The sequence below is a fragment of the Dryas octopetala genome, chromosome 9 (assembly GCF_963921425.1).
Source record: "Dryas octopetala chromosome 9, drDryOcto1.1, whole genome shotgun sequence".
In the NCBI taxonomy this organism is placed as follows: domain Eukaryota; kingdom Viridiplantae; phylum Streptophyta; class Magnoliopsida; order Rosales; family Rosaceae; genus Dryas; species Dryas octopetala.
This window is the reverse complement of record NC_141374.1, coordinates 2,817,284-2,837,093: the sequence shown is the minus strand read 5'-3', so window position 1 is coordinate 2,837,093 and position 19,810 is coordinate 2,817,284. Positions and strand designations below refer to the sequence as shown.

The following is a 19,810-nucleotide window of genomic DNA, read 5'->3' as shown; positions in this document are numbered from 1 at the left end:
AAATAAAGAGAAGAGAAGGAGGTGATGGGGGCTGCGGCAAGAGAAAAAGAAAGAGATGGTGGCTGCTAGGGTTTGCTTCAGAAAAATAAAAGGTAGAGAGAGAAAGGAAGAGGGGTGAGTGGCAAGGAAGAGGGAGGCTAGCTAGGGTTTCTGAAAATTAAAGAGGAGAGAGCCCCCTCCTTGAGTTATAAAGATATATTTATAGAGGAGAGTGGGGCTGAGATTTCTCTTTCTCTTCAATGTAGGATAAGTGCATTCCTTGCACACCAAGACTTATAATTTTCGGCCAAGCATGGGCCTTGGGCTGATTTGGGCTCTTTTTCGGCGTAACTCCTTTTTCAGCTCGCGGAACTGCTGCGCTACCTCCACTAAAATGGCCATATCTTGAGCTAGAAAACTCGGAATCGAAATCCGTAAAATTCCCTGCGAAGCTAACATCCGTATCTTTCCAACCATATATGACATGCTACCTGATTCATTCTGGAGAATTACAGAATTGCTGTCGAAATTGGTGTTCTATTTTCCAAGGTTTTGACTTCTTTTTTCAGCTAGGATTCCTTGGGAGGCAAGGACAAGAAAGTGCGGCAGCAGCTAGGGTTAGGAGAGCATTGGGCTTGTGGCAAGGGCTTTGGCTTTGGGCTTAAGTGACACAAGCCAGCCCCTAGGGTTTAGTGCATGGCTGCTAGTCTTGGGTTGGCGCATTGGGCTTCCTCTTGGGCTGGCGCATGCATGCATGCATGGTCCCTTCAGATTTCAGCATTGCATAGGCCCATGACCCATTTGACTTGTTGACTTTGTCATAGTTGACCCTTGACCATTAACTTTGACTTCCCATTTTGCCCCTCATCTCCATTTGAATTTGAATTCATTTCTTGCCTCCATTTATTTCCATGGATGTCCACCACCTTCTAGAAGCTTCTGGAACCTTGACTTTGTAGAGTTGACTTTGACCAACATTTCCTAGCGTGACTAGGATTTCTTGTAAATAAAGGATTCCTTATCCATTTCGACTTCTCGTAATGACCATATTGCCCCTGGGGTCTCCTAGTGGCATTAGGACTCCTTTCCCTAGTTGGGTTAGGTTTCCTAGTTCAACCAGGATTTCCTATTCCAATCAGGATTTCACATTTCTGGCTCCGAAATGATGGTTCTGGACTTGGTGTTTCCTAGTATGACTAGGAATCCTCATTCGACTAGGATTTCGGCCCCCTTCCTGGTTTGACCAGGATTTCTCTTGTTTTCCTAGTTTGACTAGGAAATGTCTAAAAATGGTCCTTTTGGCTTCTTTTCTCTTCTCTGCTCATTTTATCCTATAAAAACAAAAACAAACTAACAACACACAAAATATCGAGTTCTTGCACTCTGAGTTAGGGAGTTAGTATCTTAAAATAGTGTAAAATGAGCACTCAACATTCTCCTAATGCATAAACTAAGAGCTTCTTGGGCCTTCCTTAGCTAGTTAATGTTCGTTTTAAATTTTAATACTCGCAGTGCACGAATCTATATATAATATAGATGGCAAGCAAGGTCGATCCCACGAGGACTATTATTGATCTTTAAATGATAATCCGTATGCTAAAAAGAAACAAGGAAACAAGACACGAGTGGCTGCCCAAGTTGTCACGCCTAGGGCAGCTGCTCACTTGAACTGAAACACACGCACACACACACGAATGAGAGGGAGTTTGTATGTCTTGAAAACAGCAATTTAAACCTAACTTTAAAGACTAAAATGCGCAACTAGCAAAGAGTATGAAACAGCAAGTTATCTTGTGGAAATAGATTGGTAGATGATACTAGGACTCTAGGACTTTACCACTAGACCTCATATCCAATGTCATGGTGCAATTTCTGAAACCTTTAATTCCTATTGATGAATGCATTCGCATATTCACCTATGGCATAGCATGAAATGCATGATTCCCCAGATGTGCAAACTAGTGCATGGCGTCTACCCTAGTTTGGTACCCTAAATGCAACCTAGGCATGGCATCTACCTAAGAACGCAGCAAGGTCCATTAACACACAAATGAGATTATGAATGCAAATAAAACCCTAAGGCATGGCGTCTACCTTAGGTGCATTAGTATTGAATTCACACAATTAGAATTCAGCCAATTACTAAATCCTAAGTTGTTTATCACTTGTATTAGGGGCTGATTGGTTGTCCTCACCCTAATTTGATTAAATTCTAGATGCAATAACCCTAGGTGATCAATCAAGGATTATAAACACATAGAGAACAATGATAAAAGTGAAATCAAAATCATCAAATCCATGGAATTGAATAAACAGCAACTACATCACCAATCCATTGAACATTCGGCCTAGGGCTGAATCCTAGGCCCTAGAAAACGTGATTAGTTCATGCTAGAAAACAAGAACAGCCACGAAATCATGTTTTTCATCTAACAATTACAAGAAAAGAAAAGAAGAAGAGAAAACACCCCAAAGGAGAGCTCACGCCTCCAGCAGCCCCTCTCCCTCTATTTTCTGATTTTTCCAAGTGTCTGAACCTCTAAAATGATAGAAAGAGATGTATATATAAGGGTGTGCAGCAGCTAGGGTTTTGGGAAGGAAGGATGTGCGGCCAGCTAGGGTTTCCAAGCTAGGAAGATGCGGCATGGGCTTGGCTTCTTGGGCTTAAGTGACTTGCGCAAGGCCCTAGGGTTTCCCTCTCTTGCGCATGGTGTAGCTGACCCCTATGGGCTTGCATGTAGCTGATTTCCTCCCCTAATGGGCCTCCAATAAATCAGGAATTAAAATGAAATAAATCAGGTTATATCAAATCTGATTTTTAAGAGCCCAATTAGGAAAGGAAAGCCTTGCAAGGTGCGGCCAGCCCTTTTCTTCTAGCAACCACGCCACTTCCTATGTGGTTTGGGCTGGGCTTCCATTTCTTCATGCTCTTGGACCCTCTCTTGATCTTGGGCTTCCATTTAAACAGCAAATATTCATTTAAGCTCAAAATGGGCTGATTTGCATCCATTTAATTCCTATGGGCTTTCCACCTACAAAAGAGAAAAACACAAATAAATAACATAAAATACAGGGACTAAGTACTAAATACATGAAGATAGAGGGCCTAAAATGCAAACATTTAAGGACCTAACAAATTCCCCCAAACTTAACCTTTGCTAGTCCCTAGCAAAACAAAACAAAACTACACTAAGACTCCAAAAACAACCTAACCGTCCACCAAAAATCTCAGGTATGCTTGATCATTCATAACTCAGTCAAATAGATTTCACACTAGTTCCAGAGATTACCAAATGCCAACACTAACTCACAGTTAACAAGATTAAAGTATCATGTGCGTAAGACAATATCAACATAGTTTTCAATCTGAACTTTCAAGCAACTTGAGTAATCACAAGCAACTAGTGTCACTTCAATTCTCACAAAGATAGTCACTCACAAAATAAAGCACTAAGATATTGGTTAAATAGTGATTCACTCAAAAAGCATATGTGAGCGAGTTTATGCATACAAATTCAAATTACTCACATATATGTAAGAATGAAAGCACAAGTGAAAGAATAATGATCTCATGAAAGATACCAAATACCCGAAATCAAATCAAAATACAATATGCTTCCATCCCATATAATCTCCACATTAAGACTACACTTCACCTAAAATCATATAGGACTTTTACATATGGATTGTAATGGGGCTAACGGTGAAAGGTTTTAACAAGAAAGGTATGGAAAACACAAAGACTTAAGGGAACCATAGAGAATCAGGTTTTACGTTGTCATTTGATCCTTATACACTTTGGCAACAAGGCTTGCATTCTTGAATTTGCACACTTGTGATACACATGCCTACCCTTTTCACTTTCTTTTTTTTTTTTTTTTCCCTTTTGGGCACGGCAACATATTCAAGTCCTTTTCTTTTCTTTTCCACATTATTCTCATGCCTTGCACACAAATGAACAATTATCCTAATCCAGTTCTCAACAATCCCTTAAGTATGGGTAGATACACACAACGGGAAGGTACTTCCCCCAAACTAGGGGCTGGCACGGGTAACATGGTTAAGAAACAAAAAGGCTGACAAGGCTCAACAAGGCAACTAGGGGTATAAATGAACACAAAAAGGATGGCTAGAATGGCACAAACGAGACAAAGAAGGCCTAAATCATTTCCTAGGTTCCATGTAGTTACAACATGCTTCAATTAAATTGAGATGGAAGTTCTATCATTTGATTTAAAATGATGCACATTTCAAGCATTTGATCAAGTGAAAGATAATGAGATCATGCAAACTCTAGATATTCAATGAACGTATGGAGTATTAGCATATAACCCTCAAAACAGAAGAATTAAAGCTCGAATCTCACAAGGGGTATATAAGTTCACTAGAAGCCTAGATCATACAAGCATGCAATCATTTTCAGTCTAAACTATACCGGCATTGTAATCCACACAAAGATAGCTCAAATATGCTCAAAATGAGTTATATGTCAAAAGAATAATCAAAAGAACTGGTTTAATCAATTCGACCAAAGTATGCAAGATCAAAGCATTTGCAATTCATCATAGTGGTGGACAGGAACCTAAAGGTCATAAAAACAAAAATATTTTTGGTATTTTTCAAAAATTTGAACGAAAATCTCAAAACCTAAACCTAAAACTCTTCCCCCAAACTTAAATGAAACATTGTCCTCAATGTTTCGAACTAAGCATGCAATGAATCATTCAAGTTAGGAAGACAAATACTCTAATGACCTAAAAACAGACCACAACCAACAACAAAAAAAAAACTAAAGGAAAGCACAAGGTTAAGAACTCCCTGATATCCATGCAAACAGCCATAGGGCAATGTTTCTTCTCTCCAAATGTTGGGTTGCCTCCCAATCAGCGCTAAGTTTAGAGTCTTCAGCCAGACTTGGCAGGACATCACGCTAATGGAACAGGATCCTCCAAGAGCATGTTCTCCTCCAAACGCTCCATATTAGCCTCCAAGTAAGGCTTAAGTCGATGGCCATTCACCTTGAATGTATTCTTTGTCTTTGTATTGCAGACCTCGACTGCACCATGAGGGTAAACATTAGTAACAGTAAATGGACCATACCATCGAGAACGAAGTTTACCTGGAAAGTGTCTAAGGCGAGAATTGTAAAGCAAGACTTTCTGACCCACTTCGAAATGTTTCCTCAAAATGGCCTTGTCATGGTAGGCCTTAGTCTTGTCTTTGTAAATCCTAGAACTCTCATAAGCCTCATTCCTGAGTTCTTCCAACTCACTCAATTGTAGCTTCCTATGGTCACCTGCCTCGTTCATCTTAAAATTGAAATGTTTAATAGCCCAATATGCTTTATGCTCTAATTCAACAGGTAAATGACATGGCTTACCAAAAACCAACCTGTACGGGGACATACCAATGGGAGTCTTATACGCTGTACGATAGGCCCATAGAGCATCTAAGAGGCGATCTGACCAATCTTTCAGGGAGGGGCTCACAGTCTTCTCCAAAATTTGCTTAATTTCCCTATTACAGATCTCAGCCTGTCCACTTGTCTGGGGGTGATAAGGTGTAGAAACCTTATGCTTGATACCATATTTGCTCAGCAAGGCCGCAAATAACCTGTTGTTGAAGTGAGATCCTCCATCACTAATAATAGCCCTGGGAGCGCCAAATCTTGCAAAAATATGATCCTTAAGAAATCTGAGGACAACTCTAGAATCATTAGTCTTGGATGGAATTGCTTCCACCCATTTCGACACATAATCAACCGCAAGCAAGATATACAAATAACCTTTGGAAGAGGGAAATGGGCCCATGAAATCAATGCCCCAGACATCAAAAATCTCAACAATAAGAATGGGGTTAAGAGGCATTTGATTTCGTGAAGAAATGTTACCCAACTTTTGGCACCTATCACAAGTGGTACAGAATGTATAAGCATCCTTGAACAAACTAGGCCAGTAAAAACCACACTGCAACACTTTTAGAGCCGTCTTCTTTGCTCCACCATGTCCTCCACATGCATCAGAATGGCAAAAAGTTAGTATAGACTGAAACTCAGATTCTGGCACACACCTTTTGATGATCTGGTCGGGGCACCACTTAAATAGATATGGATCATCCCATATATAGTACTTAGCCGTGCTGATGAGCTTCTCCTTCTGAGCTCTCTGTATATCACCTGGAAGTTCTCCTGTAACAATATAATTAACAATATCAGAGTACCAAGGAACATAAACAGACAATGAGAACAACTGCTCATCTGGGAATCGCTCATTCAGAGGGAGGATGTCCTCCTCGGTAGTAGAACTGTGCACCAATCGACTAAGGTGATCCGCCACCACATTCTCTGAGCCCTTCTTATCTTTGATCTCTAGGTCAAACTCCTGGAGCAACAAAATCCATCTAATCAGCCTGGGCTTCGCATCTTTCTTCTGTAGAAGGTACCTAAGCGCTGCATGATCAGAAAACACAATCACTTTAGTTCCAATCAGATATGACCTGAATTTTTCTAAAGCAAAAATAACAGCCAAAAGCTCCTTCTCTGTGGTGGAATAATTCAGCTGGGCATCGTTGAGAGTCCGACTGGCATAGTAGATAACATGTGGTATCTTGTTCACTCTCTGCCCTAACACAGCTCCCACAGCATAATCAGAAGCATCGCACATCAGCTCAAATGGTAAACTCCAATCAGGAGGCATAATGACTGGAGCTGATGTGAGATGAGTCTTCAATCTATTAAATGCGGCTAGACATTCCTCATTGAATTCAAACGGCACCTCCTTGGCCAACAATCTACTCAAAGGCCGAGCTATCTGGGAAAAATCCTTAATGAACCGCCTGTAAAAACCTGCATGACCAAGAAACAATCTCACATCCTTAACTGTCAAAGGTGGTGGAAGATTACTTACCAGATCAACCTTGGCCTTATCCACCTCTATCCCTCTACTGGATATGACATGGCCAAGAACAATACCCTGTTGTACCATAAAATGGCACTTCTCCCAATTCAAAACCAAATTGCATTCCTGGCATCTTTCTAAAACCAAAGCAAGATTATGGAGGCATTTATCATAAGAGGAACCAAATACACTAAAGTCATCCATAAATACCTCTATTATATTCTCCACCATATCGGAAAAAATGCTCATCATGCATCGCTGAAAAGTACCTGGAGCATTGCACAAGCCAAAGGGCATGCGCCTGTAGGCAAAAGTGCCATAGGGACAGGTAAATGTCGTCTTCTCCTGATCCTCTGGGGCTATAGCTATCTGGTTGTAGCCTGAATACCCATCTAGAAAGCAATAATGGCTATGACCTGCAAGACGTTCCAACATCTGATCAATAAAAGGTAATGGGAAATGGTCTTTCCGAGTACCTGAGTTAAGTTTCATGTAGTCTATGCAGACACGCCACCCTGTCTGTACTCGAGTTGGCACCAGCTCATTTGCATCATTTCTGACCACTGTAACACCAGACTTCTTAGGAACCACTTGCACCGGACTCACCCATTTGCTATCTGATATGGGATAAATAATACCCACATCTAGCAACTTCAGCACCTCCTTCAGCACAACTTCCTTCATCACTGGGTTGAGTCTACGCTGAGCCTCTCTAGTCGGGTTAGCTCCATCCTCCAACAATATCCTGTGCATACACCTCGAGGGACTGATTCCCTTGATATCTGCAATACTCCACCCAATTGCTGTTTTGTGCTCTCTCAGCACTCTCAACAATTTCTCTTCTTCCTCTGCATTGAGGTTGGAAGCAATGATCACCGGTAATGTGCTTCCCTCACCCAAATAGGCATACTTCAGATGCTCAGGCAAATCCTTCAACTCTAGCTTAGGTGCCTGCAACACAGAGGGTACAAGTTTTGTATCAGAAACAGGTAAAGGCTCAAAAGTAGAAATATACATACCTGAACAGCGGGGTACGGCCTCTAGATGAGGCAAAATGCTCGCAACCTGCTCATCCTCATGCACAGCCATAGGGCTATGAATCAAAGCTCTATCCAACGGATCACTGCTACAAGTCACATTAAACACCTGTTGACAAACCAAATCCATAACATCCACCCTAAAGCACTCGTGCTCATCACTGGGTAGTTTGAGTGCCTCAAACACTCTTAACTCAATGGTCTGTCCCTGCACATTCATAGTTAGTGTACCCTGTTGAACATCAATTTTTGTACCTGCAGTGGCCATAAGGGACGACCAAGTATCAAGGGTAATTGTGCCTCATACATAGGTACGGCCTCCATTTCCAAAACTAGGAAATCAGCCGGCAATATCAATCCATCTACTCTCACAAGTACATCTTCCAAAATTCCTCTGGGGTACTTAACTGATCTATCAGCTAACTGGATACTCACAGAGGTCGCCTTCAGCTCACCTAAATTCAGAGTCTCATACACAGAAAATGGCATTAAATTCACAGAGGCACCTAAATCAAGGAGAGCTTTCTCAAACCTACAATCCCCAATGATACAAGGGATAGTGAAGCTGCCTGGGTCCTTGAGCTTGGGAGGTAGCTTCCTCTGAAGCACTGCTGAAACCTCCTCTGAGACCTTCACTGTCTCGAACTCTTTGAACCTTCTCTTGTTCGTGCACAAGTCCTTGAGGAACTTTGCATATCTTGGCACTTGCTTAATCACATCTAGAAGGGGAATATCGATCTCCACCTTCCTGAATATCTCCATAACACCCTTCAGAGGGTCCTCTTTCTTAGCCTTATGTAACCTGCTAGGAAAAGGAGCATGTATAGAAATCAACTTAGAAGGGTCATATTGTACCTGAGGTAAGGGAAAACCCTTGGGAACTACCACATGGTTGCCTGAAGATGGCACAGAAAAGTCTAAGGTACCCTTAACAGGTTCGGCTATGATCTCAGGTGCATCTTCTGACTCGACACCTTCCTCCACAACTTCTTTCTCCTCTTTCCCAACTATCTTACCTCCTCTGAGAGTAATTGCATTCACCTGCTCATTGTTCTCGGGGTTAATGATCACTTGCCCTGGAAGTCTCCCTGGCTCTCTTTGATTCAGTGCAGTAGCTAACTGGCCCATTTGTTGCTCAAGATTCGCAATGGCCCTATCAGTCTTCTGCATATGTGTCTCTGACTTTTGAATGAAAGATTGTGTGCTCTGAGCCATGGATGCAATCAAATCTTCCAAGGACTTCTTCTGAGGCTGTTGTTGTTGATAGCCCTGATCTGCCTGATGTTGTGGAAATGAACCTTGAGGCTGCTGCTGATTCTGGTTATTACTCCACCTGAAATTGGGATGATTCCGCCACCCTGGGTTGTAAGTAGGAGAGAATGGATCATTCCTGGGCCTCTGATTATATGAGTTCAGCATGTTGGCCTGTTCTTGCACAAACTCAGGGAAATCGGCACCATGAGGGCAAGAAATCGTTTCATGTCTAGGTGTAGCACAAATGGCGCAAACCTCCAATGATGGAGCTTTCTGATTTAGGGCAAGTATGACATCCATCTTGCGTTCCAGCCGAGCGATCTGCGCATCAGATGCAAGATTATTAGAAGTATTGACCTCATCAACACCAGCGCACTTACCTCTAGTATATGAATGCATTGTTTCTCTTGCCATCTCTTCATAGAGGTCAGAGGCTTCCTGGGCTGTCTTATTCCTGATAGAACCACCTGAAAAATTAATCACAGCATTCCTACTCGCAAGGGTTAGTCCTTTATAAAATATGCGCATCAATAAGTTCAAAGGAAGTCCATGATGTGGACATTGAAGTAGCAATGTATTAAAACGCTCCCAAGCCTCTGAGAATGACTCATCTTGTTGAGAAAACTGCATAATCTTATCTCGCAGCATATCCGTCTTTTGAGATGAAAAGAACTTTTCTAGGAACTTCTTCTCAATTTCATCCCAAGTCCTCAGTGATCCAGGTTTCAAAGAATTCAGCCAAAACTTAGCTTTATCCTTCAGAGTGTAAGGAAACACCCTCATCTTGAGTTGATTCTCATTCACACCTGTCAAGGGCAAAAAGCTCACAGCATTAAATATATCTTTAAGGTTAGTTAGCGGATCTTCACTAGGTAAACCATGAAAAGAGGGTAGCATATTAAAGTGAGAAGATTTGAGCTCATAATTTCTTGCAGCAGGTGGCAAGGCAATGCTCGAAGGGGAAGCAGGGATGGTCGGGATGTCTAGATCCCCCATGTATTCCACGTTGTCTTCCTCGGCCATAACTTTTTCAAATTGGTGAGAGCTTGATGAAGATGTAGGAGATGGTGTAGGGGATGGCAAAGGTAGACGTGTTGCTGCTCGAACTAGTTCTGCCTTACTCCTTTCACAAAACAATCTAATTTCGGCTAATCTCTCATCCAAATAAGTGTCCTCAATTGACTTGTTAGGATCTGGCTGGGACATGCACAAGTACCTACAAAATAAGAGACAAACACGTTAAAACCTCAATTGAACAACAAGAGAAAAGTAATTTTCGGATTTTTTTTTTTTTGAAATAAATAAACTATGTAATTAAATAAATACGAAAATCAGAAAACTAAAACAAGTTAAAAATGAAAAACTAAACACAATCCTACAACTATGACTCACGGCACACGAACAAGGACAAAGGGAAAACAAATTAAGAAAAAGAAAACAGCAAATAATCAATAAATAAAAACACTAAAAGAACGCACTAAGATTGTCACAAAGATCAAATCTAGTCCCCGGCAACGGCGCCAAAAACTGTTCGTTTTAAATTTTAATACTCGCAGTGCACGAATCTATATATAATATAGATGGCAAGCAAGGTCGATCCCACGAGGACTATTATTGATCTTTAAATGATAATCCGTATGCTAAAAAGAAACAAGGAAACAAGACACGAGTGGCTGCCCAAGTTGTCACGCCTAGGGCAGCTGCTCACTTGAACTGAAACACACGCACACACACACGAATGAGAGGGAGTTTGTATGTCTTGAAAACAGCAATTTAAACCTAACTTTAAAGACTAAAATGCGCAACTAGCAAAGAGTATGAAACAGCAAGTTATCTTGTGGAAATAGATTGGTAGATGATACTAGGACTCTAGGACTTTACCACTAGACCTCATATCCAATGTCATGGTGCAATTTCTGAAACCTTTAATTCCTATTGATGAATGCATTCGCATATTCACCTATGGCATAGCATGAAATGCATGATTCCCCAGATGTGCAAACTAGTGCATGGCGTCTACCCTAGTTTGGTACCCTAAATGCAACCTAGGCATGGCATCTACCTAAGAACGCAGCAAGGTCCATTAACACACAAATGAGATTATGAATGCAAATAAAACCCTAAGGCATGGCGTCTACCTTAGGTGCATTAGTATTGAATTCACACAATTAGAATTCAGCCAATTACTAAATCCTAAGTTGTTTATCACTTGTATTAGGGGCTGATTGGTTGTCCTCACCCTAATTTGATTAAATTCTAGATGCAATAACCCTAGGTGATCAATCAAGGATTATAAACACATAGAGAACAATGATAAAAGTGAAATCAAAATCATCAAATCCATGGAATTGAATAAACAGCAACTACATCACCAATCCATTGAACATTCGGCCTAGGGCTGAATCCTAGGCCCTAGAAAACGTGATTAGTTCATGCTAGAAAACAAGAACAGCCACGAAATCATGTTTTTCATCTAACAATTACAAGAAAAGAAAAGAAGAAGAGAAAACACCCCAAAGGAGAGCTCACGCCTCCAGCAGCCCCTCTCCCTCTATTTTCTGATTTTTCCAAGTGTCTGAACCTCTAAAATGATAGAAAGAGATGTATATATAAGGGTGTGCGGCCAGCTAGGGTTTCCAAGCTAGGAAGTGTTGAGTGCTCATTTTACACTATTTTATGATACTAACTCCCTAACTCAGAGTGCAAGAACTCGATATTTTGTGTGTTGTTAGTTTGTTTTTGTTTTTATAGGATAAAATGAGCAAAGAAGTGAAAAGGAGCCAAAAGAGCCATTTTTAGACGTTTCCTAGTCAAACTAGGAAAAGTGGAGAAATCCTGGTCAAACCAGGAAAGGGGCCGAAATCCTAGTCGAATGAGGATTCCTAGTCACACTAGGAAACATCAAGTTCAGAACCATCATTGCGGAGCCAGAAATGAGAAATCCTGATTGAAACAGGAAATCCTGGTTGAACTAGGAAACCTAACCCAACTAGGGAAAGGAGTCCTAATGACACTAGGAGACCCCAGGGGCAATATGGTCATTACGAGAAGTCGAAATGGATAAAGAATCCCTCATTTACAAGAAATCCTAGTTGCACTAGGAAATGTTGGTCAAAGTCAACTCCACAAAGTCAAGGTTCCTGAAGCTTCTAGAAGGTGGTGAACATCCATGGGAATAAATGGAGGGAAGAAATGAATTCGAATTCAAATGGTCAAGGGTCAACTATGAAAAGTCAACAAGTCAAATGGGCCATGGGCCTATGCAAATGCCGAAATAGAAGCCCAATGCGCAAGCTTGAAGGTGGCAGCCATGAAGTGAAACCCTAGGGGGGCTGGCGTGTGGCCCTTAAGCCCAAAGCCAAAGCCCTTGCCGCAAGCCCAATGCTCTCCTAACCCTAGCTGCTGCTGCACTTTCTTGTTCTTGCCTCCCAAGGAATCCTAGCTGAAAAAAGAAGTCAAAACCCTGGAAAACAGAGCACCAATTTCGACAGCAATTCTGTACGTCTCCAGAATGAATCAGGTAGCATGCCATATATGGTTGGAAAGATACGGATGTTAGCTTCGCAGGGAATTTTACGGATTTCGATTCCGAGTTTTCTAGCTCAAGATATGGCCATTTTAGTGGAGGTAGCGCAGCAGTTCCGCGAGCTGAAAAAGGAGTTACGCCCAAAAAGAGCCCAAATCAGCCCAAGGCCCATGCTTGGCCGAAAATTATAAGCCTTGGTGTGCAAGGAATGCACTTATCCCACATTGAAGAGAAAGAGAAATCTCAGCCCCACTTCCCTCTATAAATATATCTCTAAAAATCAGAAAAGGGGTTCTGTTCTGAAGTTCTCTTCTCTCCTCTTTAATTTTCAGAAACCCTAGCTAGCCTCCTTCTCTTTCTTTTATTTTTCTGAAGCAAACCCTAGCAGCCACCATCTCTTTCTTTATTTTTCTTGAGCCGCAGCCACCTTCTCTCCCTTCCTTTTTATTCTTCTTCTTTTCTTTTGTGGCCGAACCTAGCAGCCACCTTTTCTTGTGTGCTTTCTTTTATTTTGTGCTGAACTGAAGAAGGAGGATCAAGTGAAGCCGCAGCCACCACCACCAAGTTGCGCCACCAAGCCGCAGCCACCTCCAGCAGCCACGCCATCACCACCTTGCTGCCACCTTGCCGAGCACCTCAGCCTCCTCGCCGTGGAGCCCAAGGCCGAGCAGCCCCATTACGCACCACCATTGCAGCCGCACCTCCACCTTGCTGCCCGGCTTGATCTCTCTCCCTTTCTTTTATTTTCATTATTTTAATCATACATTATTTATTTGTGAATTTAATTATGTGTAGCTGAATATTGGGCTAGGGCTAGGATGAAGCCCTAGCATTGCTGTTCACTTTTACTATGGATTATTAATATTTTGATTGTTTATATGTTGACAAATCCTGGATCTCTGTTTAAATTGAATCTATTTGTTTCGCATCTTTGACTGATCACCTTAGGTTGCATGCATCTAGATATATGTTGTGAAACTAAATAAGCTCGAAAGGATGATAGTTTCAATAGGCAACAAGTGGGTATCCTAAGATAATATTCATGAGAAAAGAGATCATAGATGACATACAGTACATTAATTTGGAGCCATGCGCTATGTGTTTGTCACTCTCACAGATCGTAACGACTCTTGCATGGGTAACAGCTGCCTTAGCTTAGAACTAGGGAACATGCAAGTTAACTGGCTAAGGAAGGCTCAAGAAGCTCTTAGTTTATGCACAGTAAGGGGAGTAATTGCTAAAAGTGACTAGCCAAACCTTTTAGTAGACGAACTTTGTCAACATGTTTATCTATTGATTGTTAATATCCATAGTAGAGTGAATGGTATGCTAGCGGTGGATTCTGACCCCTAGTGTTTCTTTATTATTGTTTTATCTGAATCTTTCAGTTTTCATTTTAAAGTTTGATTATTTCTCTGTTTGTTTAGTTTAGCCTTAAAACCAATCAAAACCCCCATTTGCGTGTGTGAGTCAGAGTTGATTTAATCGAATTTAATTAAGTTAGTGATCATAACACTGGTACAATTCCCTGTGGGATCGACCTCGTATTTGTAAGCTTTGCTACTCCGCGATTCGTACACTTGCGAGTTAACCTAGAGTTGTTAAAAAGGTTTATTATAATTGCTCTAGGAAAACATACAACAGGAAGATGCGGCATGGGCTTGGCTTCTTGGGCTTAAGTGACTTGCGCAAGGCCCTAGGGTTTCCCTCTCTTGCGCATGGTGTAGCTGACCCCTATGGGCTTGCATGTAGCTGATTTCCTCCCCTAATGGGCCTCCAATAAATCAGGAATTAAAATGAAATAAATCATGTTATATCAAATCTTATTTTTAAGAGCCCAATTAGGAAAGGAAAGCCTTGCAAGGTGCGGCCAGCCCTTTTCTTCTAGCAACCACGCCACTTCCTATGTGGTTTGGGCTGGGCTTCCATTTCTTCATGCTCTTGGACCCTCTCTTGATCTTGGGCTTCCATTTAAACAGCAAATATTCATATGGGCTTTCCACCTACAAAAGAGAAAAACACAAATAAATAACATAAAAATATAGGGACTAAGTACTAAATACATGAAGATAGAGGGCCTAAAATGCAAACATTTAAGGACCTAACAGTTAACCTACATGTTCCCTAGTTCAAGCTAAGGCAGCTGTTACCCATGCAGGAGTCATTAAGTTTTATGAGAACGTCAAACATGCACAACATATAAGCTTTGACTATTTCCTTATAGAGGTCGCCCAACCCCACTACCAAGAATAATCCCTTATTCCCTTGTTACTTGTGGTTTAGTGTCTTTGACTATTTCACAGCTAAACCTAACAGATAAACTAGATGCAATTACCCTAAGGTGGCCAGTCAAAGGATGCAAACAACTAGTGACGGGGGTTCTAATAGATAGTGGAAATTTAATATGCGCAAACATCAAACTAACAGACCAAGAGACGGATAAACGATTTGTTAAAGCATACGAATCCATTAATCGACCTACAACTAACATGCAAGATAGAATAACTAACCTACATAATTAAATTAAATAAATAAAAACAAAACAGCAACAAATAAACAAAATCCCAATTCATGATTGTTAACGGAAATCAGAAACGCAAATTAAACAAACTTAAGAACATAAACTAAACAACTAATTTAAAGTGCATAAATTAAATGAAACCAGAAACGTAAAGTACACAAGATTAAATGCATGCACGAATTAAAATCAGAAACACAACTAAACTAGATTGACAAATATAAACTAATTGAATTCAGAAACTTAAATGAAATAAATTCAGAGACCAATATCCAACAATAAATCTGAAACTAGAAGGAAAAAGAAAACGAAAATCAGAGGTACAAACACATGGGGGCTGCGGCAAGGAGAGAGGAAGAAGGAGGCACCTAGCAAGCAGGAGGAACTCACGGCAAGGTGAGCTAGGGCTTGCAGCAGCAGGCTGGTCCTTCCCTCTCACTTGTCACACCACCCTCTCTCTAAGTCTCTCTCTGAATTCGGCTCACCTTACAAGAAAATAAAAGTTGAAACTAAAACCCTAAAACAGAAAAATTAAACTAGGAGAAGAGAGGGATTTCGGCTGGAGTGTAGGTGAAAAAGTGATCCCCCAAAAGTCTGAATGAGAGGGACTTATATAGAGGAGCCTTCCTTGAGAGGCAAGGAAGAGGAACTTGCGGCTGCTAGGGTTTGCATCTCCTAGTTCCTTGCGGCTTCAGCTAGGGTTAGCTGACTAGGGCCTTGCGGCATGGGCTGCTCCCCCTTGGGCTTCAGTGGCTCACGCCTAGCCTAGCTAGGGTCCCTCTTTGGCGCATGGGCTGGTAGTCTTGGGCTTTGGGCTTGCATGTTGGGCTTCCATGTTGGGCTTCAGTTACTTGCACAAGATGGGTTAGGGTTTCACTCCATGGGCTTCCATCTTGGGCTTGTCACCTTGGGCTTGCGCATGGCCTTTTGTCTTGCTAGGGTTTGCATGGCATGCATGCGCATGCATGGGCTGCCATCTTCCTCCTTGCGCATGGCCTTTGGGCTGCTAGGGTTTGGGCCCATGCATGTGCATGCATGGCCCACTTGGTTCGGCATCCCTAGGGCCCATGGGCCCTCCACTTTTGACTTCCCATTTTGCCCCTCATTTCCATTTGAATTCAAATTCATTTCTTCCCTCCATTCATTTCCATGGATGTCCACCACCTTCTGGAAACTTCTGGAACCTTAAACAACATTTCCTGGTGCAACTAGGATTTCTTGAAAATGAGAGATTCCTTATCCATTTCGACTTCTCGTAATGACCATATTGCCCCTGGGGTCTCCTAGTGTCATTAGGATTCCTTTCCCTAGTTGGGTTAGGTTTCCTAGTTCAACCAGGATTTCCTGTTCGAATCAGGATTTCACATTTCTGGCTCCGCAATGATGGTTCTAGACTTGATGTTTCCTAGTGTGACTAGGAATCCTCATTTGACTAGGATTTCTGCACTTTTCCTGGTTTGACCAGGATTTCACTCGTTTTCCTGGTTTGACCAGGAAATGTCCCAAAATGGCTCCATTTGCTTCTTTTTCTCATTTCTGCTTCATTTGACCTGAAAACACAAAAACAAGACAAGAAACACAAAATAGCGAGTTCTAACACTCTAGGTTAAGGAATTAGTATCATAAAGTGATGCAAAATGCACACTCATCAGGAAGCTACCTAGTCAGCCCGTCATTAACCTAAATAATGAGGAGCATGTGAATGCTATTCTGAGAACAACTCCAAAAAAGAGGGTGAGAGTAGTCAAGACCAAGGAGGTGATTGAGATCATGGATAGTGAGGAAGATGAGGATCCAGTTATGACTGAGGAGTATAAGGAGACGCACGTGATTCCTCTCATTCTAAACATTGATGTCACCAAATTTCCATCAACCATGAGGGAATTGAAGTCAATTGAGAAGAAGGTTGAGGAGCAAGGGCATAGTCACAACATTCCGAAAGAGATTTATGGTTATCTCTTCATGACTCATCCAACAAAGAAGAGAGATCCGGGTACATTGATCATAGCTTGCAGCATAGGGGAGAATCGAATTGAGAAAGTTGTGGTTGACAATGGCTTTGCTATCAATGTTATGCCACTTGTTGTGTTCAAGAAGCTTGGGTTCATAGAAGCTGATTTGCATCCGTTTGAGTATACTATTCGCTTCGCCAACTCTTCAGTTGAAAACCCCTTGGTATGCTTGTTGATGTTTTGGTTAAATGTCGAAATCTACTAATTCCCTCTGATTTCGTAGTGCTAGATGTTCCGAGAATTCCGGGACACTTCTATCCTTCTTGGGAGGCTATTCTTGTGCAACACGAACATGGAGTACAAGGCGTTGGAGTGCTTAATGAGGATTCACCATAGAAACCACCAAGAAGTGTACCAACTCACTTGTGAACCTCCAGAAAACGAGGAGATAACCTTTTATGGAGATGAGAAGGAAGAGATGGAGAATCTCCTCAAACCATTTTTGGGGGATGTCGAGAGCAGCAATAGGAAGAAGAAGAAGAAAGGACGTGAGTAGAGGAGTGGCAATGTCAGGCTGAAAGACAGTAAACCAAGCGCTGATTGGGAGACAACCCAAGTTTTTGTTTTCAAGAATCCAAAAGAAGCAATTAAAGACCAAGGAGGCTGTGCCTACCCTTGGAGTGTCCATTTGGTTTTGGATAATTGCAATTCCCCTATTACTTAATTTGAGCATTCATGCATTTATTTCTTATACATTGAGGGTAATATATCATTTAAGTTTGGGGGGAAGGCAATGGTGTCGTAGTTTTGTTTCTTAGGTTTTTAGAGTTTGTAAAACAAAACAAAATTCATTTTTTTGTTTGTTTTTAAACTTAGTGTGTCAAACCCACATCAAAATGCATATTTTCTTTATATTTCATCTACCTTAGTGATGGATTCGAATCTTTAGAAGTGTGCGACATTGTTTTAAAAACAAAGTTTTTGAGTCTTTTTGTTTATTTTGGGTAGTCTTGAGTCCCCAACTAATTGATTTGATTGTGTATAATTGTTATGAGCATGTTTAGTTTGTGTGTATACTTTGTATTCTTTTCTTTCTAATAGTGTTCCAAAAAAATATCTTGCAATTCTATGTCATTTGGCCTTGTTGATATGAATTTAGGTAAAGATTTGCATGATTAATGATTTATATGCATGATAGAGTAGACTTGCATGACCTAAGTGAGCTTTGAGCCTTGTTCTTAAATTCTTGAGTATTGCGCGCCACTCTAATTCTATTATTGTCATATAAGTCGTTGCTTTGATCTCATTATCTTTCATTTGATCAATTGCTTGGAATGTACATAATCATGAATCAATGAGCTAGTACTCTTTTCTTATTTACACAAAGCATGTTGTATTTGCATGACTCTTAAGAAATGAATTTAGGCCTTATTTGTGTAACCCATAGCCTAAAAGCGTACCCATTATTTTTTTTATCCCTAGTAACCCATTTTGAGCCTTTTAAGCCGTATCCCTTGTACGCCACACCAAACCTTAAGTTTGGGGGTGTTATAACCCTTCTACCCGTTTTACCCTATCTATGGTATTGCAATGTGTTTACATATTGATTGAGGTGGAAAAGAAATGAATTTGCATAGCCTATACAAAAATGTGCCGAAAGAGTATGTATGCCCCGTGCCCAAAAGAGACAAAAAAGAAAAAAAGAAAAAAGAAAGAGATGGGATGGTTTCAATAGAAGAAGTGCGCAAAAGAGTTCAAATTTAGCTATGTAGTGCAAAAAAACAAGATATGTCTCAGAATGTTCTATTGTTCTTGCAATTCCATAGTATTGAGCCATTTGTATTCCTTTCCTTTCAATATCCTATCCTAGCCTAAGCCTTCATTTTAACCCTATTAAAGCCCTAGCTAATCTCAAGAGACATGTATTATACTTATGTGGAGTCTATTTGAGAAGGGAGCCTATGGTCATTGATTCTATTTCAAGCACTTTGATTCCCTTCCATGATATCAGTATTTCCAATGTGCCGTTACTTCATGTACATATGTGAGCTTTGTTTTTGTTACATATTTCCTCTCACATATATCTTTGAGTGCATATATCAACCCAATTCTTGAGTGTTTTATCATTGAGAATATGTCATAGCGAGGATTGGAGTTGAATCTATTGTGTATATATTGATTTAGTTTTGTTTATCTAACACTTGAGTTTATGTCAAGGATGGCCTAGATGACAATAGAGGAGTGAGGTATGTTAATTTAAATGTAATTAGAATTTGGAGAATACAATTTATATGTCTGACTTTCCTATGTGATTAATGGTTATGCGTATGAATTCAATTGTTGGGATGTTTGAGTCATTTTTAGAGTCTTTCCTTTATTTTATTTGCTCGAGGACTAGCAAAATTAGGGGTGTGATGAGTGTGCATTTTGCATCATTTTATGATACTAATTCCTAAACCTAGAGTGTTAGAACTCGATACTTTTGTGTCTGATATCGTTTTTTTTTTTTTTTTGTTTTTAGGTCAAATAAAGCATAAATAGGAAAAAGGAGCAAATAGAGCCGTTTTAGGACATTTCCTGGTCAAACTAGGAAAATAACAGAAATCCTAGTCAAATGAGGATTCCTAGTCACACGAGGAAACATCAAG

General features: G+C 40.8%; 1 protein-coding gene across 1 annotated transcript; it reads right to left on the bottom strand.

Moving 5' to 3' along the window:
- Positions 1–4,904: 4,904 nt before the first annotated feature.
- Positions 4,905–10,372, bottom strand: LOC147273173 (uncharacterized). Its single transcript, XM_086228168.1, has 3 exons — positions 8,531–10,372; positions 6,025–7,607; positions 4,905–5,520 (listed from the first exon to the last, which is right to left on the bottom strand). The coding sequence occupies exons 1-3, from the start codon at positions 10,370–10,372 to the stop codon at positions 4,905–4,907; spliced, it is 4,041 nt and encodes a 1,346-aa protein (XP_086084294.1).
- Positions 10,373–19,810: the final 9,438 nt, after the last annotated feature.

Excerpts from the sequence above, each read along its gene's own strand:
- LOC147273173 (XM_086228168.1), bottom strand. The coding sequence starts at position 10,372 with ATGTCCCAGCCAGATCCTAACAAGTCAATTGAGGACACTTATTTGGAT. Across the intron at positions 7,608-8,530 it reads CAGTGAAGGTCTCAGAGGAG|GATGGAGCTAACCCGACTAG; the intron begins GTTTCAGCAGTG and ends ATATTGTTGGAG. Across the intron at positions 5,521-6,024 it reads GTGCCAGAATCTGAGTTTCA|TGGACAGGCTGAGATCTGTA; the intron begins GTCTATACTAAC and ends CCCCCAGACAAG.